The sequence below is a fragment of the Grammomys surdaster genome, unplaced genomic scaffold (assembly GCF_004785775.1).
Source record: "Grammomys surdaster isolate TR1022 unplaced genomic scaffold, NIH_TR_1.0 126035, whole genome shotgun sequence".
Taxonomy (NCBI): domain Eukaryota; kingdom Metazoa; phylum Chordata; class Mammalia; order Rodentia; family Muridae; genus Grammomys; species Grammomys surdaster.
The window spans coordinates 2,849,923-2,863,240 of NW_021620848.1; the positions used below are offsets into that span (position 1 = coordinate 2,849,923).

The 13,318-nt window shown below is 38.7% G+C and overlaps 1 protein-coding gene across 1 annotated transcript in view; it reads left to right on the forward strand.

The window, feature by feature from the left end:
• Ppp6c (protein phosphatase 6 catalytic subunit) overlaps positions 1–13,318 on the forward strand; it is a 32,965-nt gene that overhangs the window by 9,353 nt on the left and 10,294 nt on the right. The window contains exons 2-4 of the mRNA XM_028754725.1: positions 6,921–7,016; positions 10,725–10,790; positions 12,322–12,463. Coding sequence (XP_028610558.1) covers positions 6,921–7,016; positions 10,725–10,790; positions 12,322–12,463 — 304 coding nt within the window. The remainder of the gene's footprint in view (positions 1–6,920; positions 7,017–10,724; positions 10,791–12,321; positions 12,464–13,318) is intronic.

Consider the following 13,318-nt stretch of genomic DNA (forward strand, 5'->3'; position numbering starts at 1 on the left):
TGTGTATGTGTGTGTGTCTATTCACTAAAATGTGCCCATGTTGTATATACTGTTTTTTGTACTGCTTTTATTTTTGACATTGTTAATGATATCTTCCTATGTCAATAAAATTTTACTCTTAAAAAAAGGGATTAACTGAACATAATAGGGAGAGGATCTAATTTGCCCTGAGCGAGATAAGATTTTTTAGATTGTGACTATTTAGAATAGTAAGAGAAGCCAAGTTTTCCACAAGCCAAACAATAAACAGCACTCTGAAGGGTTTGGGAGAAGGGAAGCCCATGTCTTGCCCATGGTATGCCTGGGCTTTATGAGGCCACTGCAGTGGAGGTGCTGACTTACAAAGAGTATATACTGAAGTTTCAGACTTTTCTTTATTTCATGGGTACTTGATAGAAACTTATATGCTACTTCTGTTATTTTTTTTTTTTCAGCTCTGTAGTATTAGGGATTGAAGCCAAGACCCCGTGATCGTTAGGCAGTTCTCGACCACTCAGCCATATCCCTAGCTTCTGCTAAATCAGAGATGAAAGGTAATCCTCAGGGACATTGCTGTCTAAATCCTCATTTGGGATCTGCAGAACTAGCATTCCTAGGAAGCACTTATAATCTTACTCTAGTTAGAAAACCTGCGCTAGGTAAACGATAAAGCATCCTAAGCAGTTGACTTGTCTTCTCCAGGCACTCAGCCTTTGAGATTGACAAGGCTTCTTGATGATGTTCTTTAGTTTATGGTACGGAGTATGGAACAGAGTATGGGCCAGTTACCAGACAGAACTTGCAGTTTGGGACTCATTATGGACTATAAGATCCAGCTTCAATTGGGTACAAATTCTAGCATATTGAAATGTGGGAACTGTGGAGCCTTTCAGGATTCCATTAGGATTATGGTCTGTTTCAAAACATTTATTAAATAACTTGTTTCATTACAGAAAGGATAATGGGTGTTTTCCAAAGTTGTGTTCAATAGAGTAGTAAAAAGAATAAATAAGGAAAAACAAGTCAGAAAATAAGTTAAGTTGGAACCAGCAGTGAAAACATAGTATATAAAATAAATGCTGCAATGACCAAGTCATTTTCTAAAAATTAGACATTTAAGCATTCTAGAAGCCGACTGACTAATTTTAGAATGTAAGGTTTTTTAAGACAGTATAAGCCAGGAGCTACGCAAGGAAAACACTGTCCCTGACAGAAGGAACAGAGGCATTCCTCCTTAGGACTTCCCTAAAGGTTTGGTCACAGTCTCTTGTGTGTCATGCTTATAATCCACAGAGTAACTCTCCATGGAGGCTTTATTCAATAATGAGAACATGTTACTACAGATTGGTTGCCTGGCATTAAAGTATAATTCAGAAGAACAGGTGGAGAAGGAAGAACAGTAAGAGTGAAGTCAGGCCTCCCTAGATAGAGCTTCTTAAACTTTCCACTCACGATCCCTTTTGATCCAGGAGTTTTATGAAATCTCTGGTATATAAGTTAGACATTTTTATTCATACTTATAAAAATTACTTTTAAAATTACTTTAAAACAAATCCTTGGAAGCCAGGTGTGGTAGCACATACCTAGCACTTAGAAGTCAAGAGGATGGCAGATGGCAGTTTGAGGCCAGCCTGGTCTACAGAGTGAGTTCTGGTCTACAGGGTGAATTCTAGGACAGCCAGAGCTACACAGGGAAACTCTGTCTCAAAAAACTGTCTTCAGAAGAAGAGGAGGAGGAGGAGGAGTAGAAGTTGCCATTTTTAGTGTGCATGTAATTTTATCACTTATTAAAGTGGAAGCAAATTTGCATACTAATAAAATAATGTGCTTGTTTATTATAAGTCTAGAGAGAATATTTGATACTGTAAGACATTTTCAGCTTTTTCAGTGTTGATGGATAGTTTGATGTTATAATGATAAGAATGCCACTTTATATAAATACATAGTACAGAATTACAGAACTGTTTGAGAAATTCCTGGAAATTCTGATTCTGTCTTAATCCAAAACCAAGGTTAATAACTTAGTGATTTTAAGAAATGAAACTAAAGCCAAATATAATGGTGTCCACTTTCGATCCCAGCCTTTGGAAGGCAAAAGGCAAGCAGATCTCTGTGAGTTGAAGGCCAGCCTGATCTACATAGGGAGTTACAGGAAACCAGGACCCTGGAGACAGAGATCCTGTCTCCAAAAAAAAAAAAAAAAAAAAAGGAGGAGGGGGAATTGAAACTAAAGTCTGCCACTCAAGCAGCAATTTGTGTTATTTAACTATTGATGTTAGTTTTTATTTTTTGTTTCTGTGAGACAAGGTCTCTCATAGCCCAGGTTGATCTCTAACAATATAGTTGAGGGTGTCCTTGAATTCCTCATCTCCTTCTATTTTCAAAGTGCTAGGATTATAGGGTGTACCCTTGTGTCCCATTTATATGGTAGTGAGGCTCAAACACAGGGCTTTGCAAATATTTGGCTGTTAAATCAGGGTTTTCCTTCTGTTCCCAAGCTCTTGGAATAACAACTCTGAGACTCAAAATATGTGAACATTTTGACCATAAGGTTTGGCTTATTCTCCAACTAGCTCATAAATTACTCATCGCATTCTATTCTAAGTTCTGTCACATGGTTGGTTACCTTTGGTTACTTCTGCTCAGCTCCTATGCTTCTGTCCTCCAAGTTCCCAGGCTAATCCTCTCCCACCTTGCTCTCTCCTGAATCCTTACTTCCTATCAGAACTCCCACCACCTGTTTTCTGCCTCAGCTACAGGCCAATCAGCTTTAATTGACAGGTGCTACATCTGTATAATACGCAAGAGATTGTTTTCTACATTCCACAGACACTGCTGAATGAGCTATATTTTTAGCCCTGCCTTAACTATATTCTAAACTTTTTGTATTTGCATTTATTTTTTTAAATCTTATAATATTCTCATCGCTTTATTCTTCCATCAAACTACTTTTAGCCTTAAAATATGCTTTAATAACGGATATGTCAATAACCTTAATATTACTATTGTTTTCCGAAATTAGTCTAGTAAATTTTACAGGGTTTTTTTTTTCTCTCCAGATAAAGTTAGTAGTTTGTTAATTGTCCTGCCATCCCATCCTGCCAAGGAAATCACTGTTAGTTAAAATTATGCTAGACTTCCATATTAATGATAAGAAGGGTTTTCAGCCTAATGTAGTAGGCAGCATTCAGCAAGCAGTGAACTTTCCACATTTCTTCTGAAATGTGATTACCCTTCCCCCCATTCCTTATACCTAGGAGGTGGCTGATACTGAGGGTTGCCCACTTAGAAAGTGTCACTCAGGCTCTTCCTGTTCTGCTTTTTTGTTATTGTTGTTTGTTTTCTTTTCTTTTCTGCAATGTGCTTATGCTAGCTGCTTTGCCCAGATGTTTTCTTATGGAGACTGTTTTTATTATTCTTCATTTTCCTTGAAAAGCTTGAGGCTAAATGTAAGCTTAAGATACTTGTGAGAGGTCATAGAGTTAATTCAGTAGAGAGGCCTAGATCTGACCACAGTTCATTCTGCTTCAATAACCCCTGTCCTAAATCAGTTTTCTGTACTCTTAATAGACTTGAAAGAGCTGCTAGCCAGACAGGCTCCGTTTATAGACTAGAGGTGCATACATGTTTTAAATGCGAGAACTACTCTATATCTACTACTTCCCTCCACTAAGAGGCAGCCTTTACTGCAGTTAGAATAGAATCTGTAGCTATGGTTATAACTAGTTATATGATTAAAAATCAGGTTATATTAAATTTAAACCAAAAATAATTTTGGATGATCCCAGATACATTTAAAAGAGGATGAAAGGCCGGGCAGTGGTGGCGCACGCCTTTAATCCTAGCGCTTGGGAGGCAGAGGTAGGTGGATTTCTGAGTTCGAGGCCAGCCTGGTCTACAGAGTAAGTTCCAGGACAGCCAGGGCTACACAGAGAAACCCTGTCTCGAAAAACAAAAACAAAAAAAAAATAAAAATAAAAAAAAATAAAAGAGGATGAAAGAAAGAACCTGTTGGAGAGCCCTGAGGGAGAGGCCATATTTTTCAGACTCGCCTCATTCCTGCTGCTTTGGGAGCAAAATGCTTCTGACTGTGCTGCAGATCTGTGCTCCTACCCAGGAACAGCACAACAGCTGAGAGGCGCGGAAGCCATCTCTTTCTTTTAATTATTTTATTTACTTAGTGTTTTCACACAGGGTCTCATTGTGTACCCCTGGCTGGCCTAGAACTCACTATATAGACCAGGCTGGCTTCTGTCTCCCAAATGCTAGAATTAAAGATATGTGTGCTCCCTGCCCCCCTCCCCCTGCTAGTTAATTTATTTTTAATGTGTGTATACATGTATCATGGTGCAGAGGACAACTTGCAGGAGTTGCAAGGAGTCAGTTCTCTTGCTTCCACCATGTGGGCTCTGAGGATCAAGCTCGATTCTTTAGTGTTAGGAGCAAGTACCCTTAACCCATTGAGCCATCTTTTCTACCCCCAATAAATAATAAAGCCATTTCTAATCATCTTAGAGACCTCTGGTGACAGCAATTTAGTGTGTAGCCATTTCCTGTTTCTCCTTCAATCACAAAGATGTCAAATTCAGAAGTGTTTCACAGTCAGTGGCCTAGCTTCTAGAAAGGCGCCCTGCTGACAGGCTTTATAAAGCACTGTGCTGCTCTCACACAGGCCAACCAGGTTCATTTGCTTCCTTCCCTGGTAGGGGAACTGAATCCCAAGACAGTGCCAAGAGTACCTCCTTACACAAGAACACTCCCTCTCATTGCCTTTTACATTTTTATTTATTTACTTCATGTGTTTGGGAGTTTTGTTTTCATTTATGTCTGTGTACCACATGCCTGGTGCTCCTGGACGCCCTGGACTGGGATTACAGGTGATTGTAGATTGTGAGCTGCCATGTAACTCCAGACCAGATGTTTTAACAGTTGATTTTGAAGATTGTTTTTAAAAAACAATAGGCAATCTGAGAAAAAAAATTGCACAGATGATACTCATTAAATAAGTATGCTCATTAAAAAGTGTAATGATTAAATTAGATGTGGGTGGGGTCTGTGTTCTCTTCTGCAGTTCCAGAAATGAGTTCTGTTGTCCTGCTGGTTCTTTGACTTCTAGAGAAGAGATGAGAATCAATGGCAATAAAGCTGCCCTGTAATCTTATAAATCTACAGTTGCAATCAGATACTGGAAACCGATGGAATTTGGTGGTCTTTCCTTTGCAGGCACAGCAAGTCCCTGTAATAAGATAGGCAATAATAATAATAATAATAATAATAATAATGGATCCATTTTCTGTTTTCATGACTTTTCTGCATTAACCTTCTCATCTTTTACTATCTTGTCAACATTGTGAGGCCATACTCTGTGTAAGGATTTTCTGTGATTTGAGCCTGCCTCCAGCATCTGCTCTTCACCATCGTCCCTGCAAACCAGTCAGCTGAATACTGGTCAGCACTGGGATTCCAGCCCCTTGCTTGCTTTTTTCATTTTAAGTTTTTGAGACAGAGTCATAGATAGCCCTGGCTGGCCTGGAACTCTATATAGACCAATCTATTCTAGAACTCACAGGGATCCTTCTGCCTCTGCCCCTGGAATGCTGGGATTAAAGATGTTCGCTACCACACCTGGCTCTACTTTTTTTCTAATTACATTTTTAGTTATTTATTATGTGTTTATGTGTGTGTATGGGGGAGGTGCAAGCACCGTGACATATATGTGAAAGTCAGAGGACATCTTGTGAGAATTGGTTCTCTCCTTCCACCATATGGATCACAAGGACAGAACTAAGTGCACCAACCTGCTGAACCAACTCTCTATGACCCAGCTCTTCATTTCTGTAATGTTGCCATTAAAGAATTTTACATAGGGACTGGAGAGATCGTTCAATAGTTAAGAAGGTTAACTGCTCTTCCAGAGTACCTAGGTTTAATCCCCAGCTACTACATGGTGATTCACTACCATGTGTAACTCCAGTTCTAAGGGATCTGATGCCCTCTTCTGGTCTCCACAGACAACAGGTGTGCATGTGGTACATAGACATACATGCAAGCAAAACACCTATGCACATAAAATACAATAATAATTTTTTAAAGGAATTTTATATAGCTGAATGTGGTGGTACACTCTGTAATTTTAATGCATGCAAAGGCATTAAGAGGCAGAGGATGGGTTCACATAGTCTGGAACATAGATGATTGAAACCAGTCTAAAGTCATGAGACCCTGTCTCAAACAACAGCAGTAAAAGAATTGTATGTAAGTGGAATCATGTAGTATGCATGTAAGCCCCTTGAAATTAATTCAGGCTGTTTATATCATTAGCTCATTTTTGAGTTGTATTCTATGTTATATAAATCACAATTTTTATGTGAGCTTAGTGTGATTCTTGGGTCATATGGTGAGTATACAGTTCTAATTTTTTTTTTTTTTTTCTGGAGGTGGGAGATAGGTCTAGTATGTCAAAAGCTGGCCTGGAATTCTCTGTGTAGGCCAAGAAGGGCCTTGAATTTTTGATCCCCCTGCTTCTACCTCCCAAGGTTTACAGGTGTGTGCTTTTATCTGCTAATTTAAACAAAAATTTCTTTTTATTTTTTATTGAATGTATAATACAGTTTTCTTTCCTATCAAAAAGAAAGGATTTGAAGTTGGGGAAGCTGTAGAATTGGTTCGGTGGTTCAGGGCACTTGCTGGTCTTGTATAGCACCTGGGTTTAGATCCAGCACCTCATAGTATTAACCTCAGGGGATCTGCAGGCAGACAAATGGTACATGCAGGCAAAATAGTCATGCAGTAAAATGTTTTTTAAAGGAAATTTGTTTGTTTGTTTGTTTGTTTTAAATTAGTCCTTGGGGTTTTATGGTTTTTGGGTGTTTATTTGTTTGTTTGTTTTAGTTTTAAAACTTGTTGTAAAATTTTGCATTTTCTTCCCTTTCTCCTTTCAGCGGCTATGTGACTATGTTTGTGATCTGCTCTTGGAAGAGTCAAATGTTCAGCCAGTGTCAACGCCAGTAACAGTGTGCGGGGACATACATGGACAGGTAAATCTCACAAGGAAGTTTTAGGGTTTGTACTATCAGTGATCCATTTGTTTCTAACTTGTGTTGCAAAATAAACAAAACAAAACCCAGCTGGTGGTTAGATGGTATTAGTCTTCATGCCATGAGTGGTTTCTGGTTCACTGTACTGGCAAATAAAAGCAGTGGTCAAATATTTCATGAACTCTTTTTGAATTCCACTCGTGAAGTATATAGATTGCTCTGTTGTTCTGTGTTATAGTGTGGGGTATTCTGTGAGGGTGGAAGATGCAAAATATAAACATAGACACTCATAATAGTTACAGTTAACATGAGATGGTTTGATTTTAAGTACTTTCTTCTTGTTCATTCAATTATGTCTTATTAAAGTCTGCTAATTTCTTTAGTAAGAATGAGAATAGCAAAAGTTCAGAAGAGAAATACTGCACAGTTATATAGCAAGTCACTGGTAGAATGAAATGAAAAAGATGTAGGGAACCTGGTGGGGGAGCTGGCTGAAGGACTGGAGGAGCAGAGGGGGGCTGCAACCCCATTGGAAGAACAACATAGACATGGCCTGACCACCCAGTTCTCCCAGAGACTAGGCCACCAACCAAGAAGTGCACTTGGAGGGCTCCATGGCTCCAGATACATATGTAGCAGAGGATGGCCTTGCCTGACAGCAATAGGAGGGGAGACCCTTGGTCCCTGGGAGGTTTAATGCCCCAGGTAGGGGGATGCTGGAGCTGTGAGGGGGAGAGGGGGAGTGGGTGAGGGAGCAAGCAAAGGGGAGGGGGGCGGGCGTAAGGGGGATGGGGGCTTAGTGGAGGGATAATGGGGAAGTAGGATGTCATTTGAGATGTAAATAAATGGAATGATTAATTTTTTTTAAAGGGAAAAAAGGAAAAGATTTAGTTCATTTTTTTTTTCATTGAGGCTGTAGGACCTGGAATACCTGCTAACTTTTTTTATTTTATTTTTTAATTTTAATTATTTTAAATTAATTTTAAATTTAATTTTAATTTAATTTATTATTTTTAATTGTGTGTGTTGTATAATGTAATATGCATGTGTGTGCATGTGCCCTTTGAGGCCAGAGGAGTTAGACCTCCTGGAGTAGGAGTTACAGATGGTAGTGAGCCACTTGATATGGGTGCCAATCATTAAGCACTTCCTGGTCCTCAGGAAGAGTAGTACAGGCTGTTTAATCACTGAGCCATTTCTTCAGCCACCACCTGCTGGCTTTGTTTGTTTATAAGAATTCTAAAGCACTGACTAGAGATTACACTTTGACATTAGATCCTACTGTTAGTGTTCTACCTCTGTTCTAACATTACTTGACTTTGTAGAAGTTCACTGGGAACTAAAAGCTGAAGAGCTTATTCATACCCTATGTACATTCATTGTAGTTGGGACTATAGGACCTGGAATATGTTATAAACAGTCACTCTACCACTCAACTGACTGTCTGCAAGTTCCCTTCCTAATGTGATGGTGTAAAGGGGGAAAATGTGTCTTAATTTGTCCCTGATTAGAGGCTGCTTCATTTAAAAAAAAGTTTAGCTACCCTCAAAGCTATTTTTTTTTCAAGCACTTTTCTAGATGGTAGCAGCCCTGCCTCAGCTGCCTAAGTACCAGGATCATGAGTAGGAGCTGCTTCTTCTATTTGTATTTTGACCTTTTTTTTTTTGGTTTTTATTTTATGTGTATGGGTATTTTTTTCTGCATGCCTGGTGCCTATGGAGGTTGAAAGAGGGCATTGGATTTCTTAGAACTGGAGTCTAGCATTACAGATGGTTGTGAGCTGCAGTATAGGTGCTGTGAACTAAAGCCAGGTCTTCTGAAAGAGCAGCCAGTGCTCTTAACTGCTGAGTCATCTCTTCCAGCCCCTCTTTTGGTTTTTTGAGGCCTGAAACTTGGGATCCTTCTACCTCAGCTTATTAGTGGTAGCACAACAGGTGTGTGCCACCATACCATGACCAAGACTTTTTAATATGTAAAAAATAAATCTATGAGATTGCAGTCTTTAATTTCAGGATCAAGTTATGATTCTAAATGAATGTATTGGCAATAACGTGGTGATGAGAAACATTGACATGATCTAAGGAATCTTTATGTAGACTTTATGTAGACTTCAGGGATCAAAACAATGTGGATCTGGCTATATACTGGCTACTTAAGCTACTTGACCTTGCACACAGATTCTCTTTAAGTAGGACCTACAAACCTTGCAAGTAGTAAAAGCAGTGATGTGAGTGTGTGTGTGTATGTGTGTGTGTGTGTAAAACTTCTCGTGCACAGGGTATAATCCCTTTAATCCCAGTGCCCTGAGTCCTGGGTCTGCCTGGTCTACATAATGAATTCCAGAACAGCTAATAGGTATGTAGAGAAATCCTGCCTCAAAGAACCAAATAGAAAAGAAACAACAAAACTTCTTGTGCTTTACTATGAAAGGGGAGTGATTCCAGATTTGCTTAAGATTGTCCTCACTCAAGCAGCAAATATTATTAGGATATACAGCTTTGCACTATTCTGTGGGATGTGCTAGGAAGCATGTGTAAAGCTTGCCTGCTGCATTCTGGAGATGCTTTTCTCAAGGAAAAGTATTCATGGCTACTTTGAATCATGAGTTGAAAAAAGCTGCTTTTCAGAGATACCAAGGGGGACCCAACCAACTCAGAGGAGAAAGGGAGTATGGGTGGGGGGAAGGATTGTGGGAGGAATGACCAGAAGGGAGACAGTGGGTAGGATGTAAAGTGAATAAATAAATTAAATAAATAAATAAATAATTTTTAAAGCTGCTTTTTAAAAATATAATACTGCTTTGTATTTGAGAGAAAAGTGACAAACTGTGGTTACTTAGACTTGGATATTTGTAAAGATGAAGGACATAAACTACTAATTTTAAAGGAAACAGTTGACATTATTTGTTGATAGTGACAATATTTGAGTTTACTAATGAAAATTTTGGATTTGGGAAAATTTCAGTATAATCATGAGCCTAACTTTTTTTCTTCAAAAAAAAAACAACAACAACAAAAAGCCGGGCAGTGGTGGCGCACAGCAACTTAGCAAATATTTCAATGACATATAAAGAAGTATCATTTCATATTCCTGATGACCAGTATAATAAGAGTACACTGCAGCTGTCTTCAGACACCCTAGAAGAGTGTATTGAATCACATTACAGATAGTTGTGAGCCACCATGTGGTTGCTGGGAATTGAACTCAGGACCTCTGGCAGAGCAGTCAGTGCTCTTAACCACTGAGCCATCTCCCCAGCCCCAATTTTAGATTTTATATTGTGATATTGTGTGATCTTTATTTTTTCTTGCTGGATTTTGACATAGTATTAAAAGTAGAATATGTGCTATCTTATGAGAATGCTAACAAACACTGCTCCTCTAGGTGAAGCAGAGGCAGGGATTGCAAAATTCAAAGCTAACCTGGGTCCAAGTTCTCTGGAAAAGCAGCCAGTGCTTTTAACTTCTGAGCTACCTCTGCAGTTTCTACCAACTTGTTTTTACCTTCATGAACTAAAATGTTTTGGAAATTTCTAAGTACTTTTTAAGTTTGGGAATTAGATTCTTGGCAGTTTTACTTATAATTTATTTCTTCTTTCAAGTTTAATAATTGAAGTCTATTAAACTGTTTCTTTACATATCTTATTCACAACTTATCTTACTCATGCACAGGAATTTGTAATTAGCAAATATTGCTTTTCTTTTACAGTTTTATGATCTTTGTGAACTGTTCAGAACTGGAGGTCAGGTTCCTGACACAAACTACATATTTATGGTATGTAAACACTAGTAATGCCAAGTGCTTATTTAAAATAAAAGGACCTGACTCATTACATGCAAATTCTATAATAATTGCTATTTATATGTATGAAAAGGTGAGTCTACTTTTCTATATTTTGTCATGTCTTCCAGTTGCGTGTAATTGTTATATTTGTAAATCACTGTATAAATAGGACTGGTTGTCACTGCAGTTATGGCAGGAGAACCACATAGAACCCCTATTTTAGTCCTGCAGGTATAGTTAGTTATTTCATACTTTTCCCTTATACACACTTGATATTATGGTGGATTTTTTTTAATATAATGTTGATTTTTTTTTTCTGAATCCTATGTGTTTGTGTGTGCACAAATGGAGACCATTGACAGCCTTAGACATTGTTCCTTCGGTGCCATCCACTTCTTGAGAGAAGGTCTCTCATTACCCTGGAACTCCCTAAGTAGTCTAAGCTGGCTCACAGGAAGTCCCAAGGTTGTTTCTGCCTGTATCCCCAGTACTGGATTATGAGAACATAGAACCCTGCCTTGCTGGTTCTATGTGGGTTCTGTGGATTGAGTTTAAGTATGGCCTCATACCTACAACCCAGTACTTTATCCACTAAGCTGTCTTCCAGCCTGTTAATAAAAAAAAAAAAATGTATTAGTGTTTTGCTTATATGTGTGTCTGTACCACATGTGTAGCTTATGCCTGTGGAGGCCAACAGAGAATATTGGATCCTTGGCAACTTGAATTACAGATGGTTGTGAACCACATGTGGATGCTAGGAATTAAACCCAGGCCTTTTGTAAGAACAAGTGTCATTGCAAAGTTCTCCTAATTATTAATATTTAAAATTTTTAAAATTTGTTATTATGTTTATGGGTGTTTTGCCTGCATGTGTATCTATTTACCACATGCACATGCATGCTTGGTGCTCATGGAGGCCAGGAGGGAGTGTCAGATCCCCTGGAATTGGAGTTACAGATTCTTTTAGCTACTATGTGGATGCTGGCAGTAGAACTTGGGTCTTCTGGGAAAGTAGTCACTGCTCTTAACCACTGAGCCACCTCTCAAATCCTATTACTATTTTTAAAGCTATTTTCTAAATATTGTTATATTATTGGTCAGACATTAGTTGGAAGTGTAAATAGCATTTAATCTATGTAAGGGGTTTTTTTTTCTGGTTTTGATTTGTTTGTTTCATAAGGGGTCTTACTGTGTTGTCCTGGCTGACCTGAAGCTTTCTAAGTAGACCAGCCTTATCCTCTGATTTATTGTCTTGAGAACAGAAACTCTGGATTTCAGTAGGCTAGCCAGGTGGTCAGCTCCCAGGCTTCATCTTCTCAGTCCCCAGTGTTTGGGTTATAGGCATGTGCAGCCATCTTTTTACATATGTATTACGGACTCAGAGCTCTTCAAGCTTATAGAGAAATAACTCCTGTTTTTAGATAATTTCTTAAATTTTTTTAAAGCAATGTGCAGCTATTTGTTGTTCTTTTGGGCTATTACACTAATGTACAGTTTATAACTGTAAACTTTTTCTTTACAGGGTGATTTTGTAGACAGAGGTTACTATAGTTTGGAGACCTTCACTTATCTTCTTGCACTAAAGGCTAAGTGGCCTGACCGTATTACACTTTTAAGAGGAAATCATGAGAGTAGACAGATAACACAGGTGTATGGATTTTATGGTAAGACCCTCTGTTCTCTGATTCTAAGTGGTATTTATTGGGGGGGGGGGGTTATATAAGTCATATATGTACTTTGTTTTGTATTCTGCTTTACTCCACATTTCCCCAGTCAACTGAAAATCTTGCCATATAGTGAAAGGCTAAATGCTTTGGTATGCATCTTTTTAAATTAGTGTAAAAAAAAAGAATGTAATCTTTACTTTCCCACCTTGGAATCACTGATTGCTTATTTAAAACGCACTTTGTGGGCCTCTGAGGTTACCCAGTGGGTAAAGGCACTCACTGCTAAGCCTGATAACCCTAGTGTGTTTGCCAGGGCCCACATGGTGGACGGAGAGAACTGACTTCTGAAGGTTATTCTCCAACCTCCACATGTGTGTTCTACCGCATAACTTGCAATATACACAGAGAATGAATAAATGTAATAAAATATTTAAAAAATTATTGTATTACCTTTATGTGTAAATTTGTGTGTGTGTGTGTGTTTACGTGCATATGTGTGCGCGTGTGCGCGCGCTTGCAGGTATATGCACATGAGTTCAAGTGTTCTTAGAGTCCAGAGGCATTAGATCCTCTGGAATTACAGTTATGAATTGCCTGATGGGGTACTGGGAATTGACTTCCAATCTACACCTCAGTCTTAACTGCTGAGCTATCCAACCCCAATTTAAAAAAAAGAAAATGTGGATTGCTGGATCTCACTTCAAACATTGTAATCAAATTCTTTCACCATAGGACCCTAGAGTCTACTGAAAGTGGATGCTATGCACATTGAACACCGGGGTTTTATCTGCACATAGCCCCCTCCACACCTCCTCTCCTCTCCTTCCCTCTCCTCTCCTCTCCTCTCCTCTC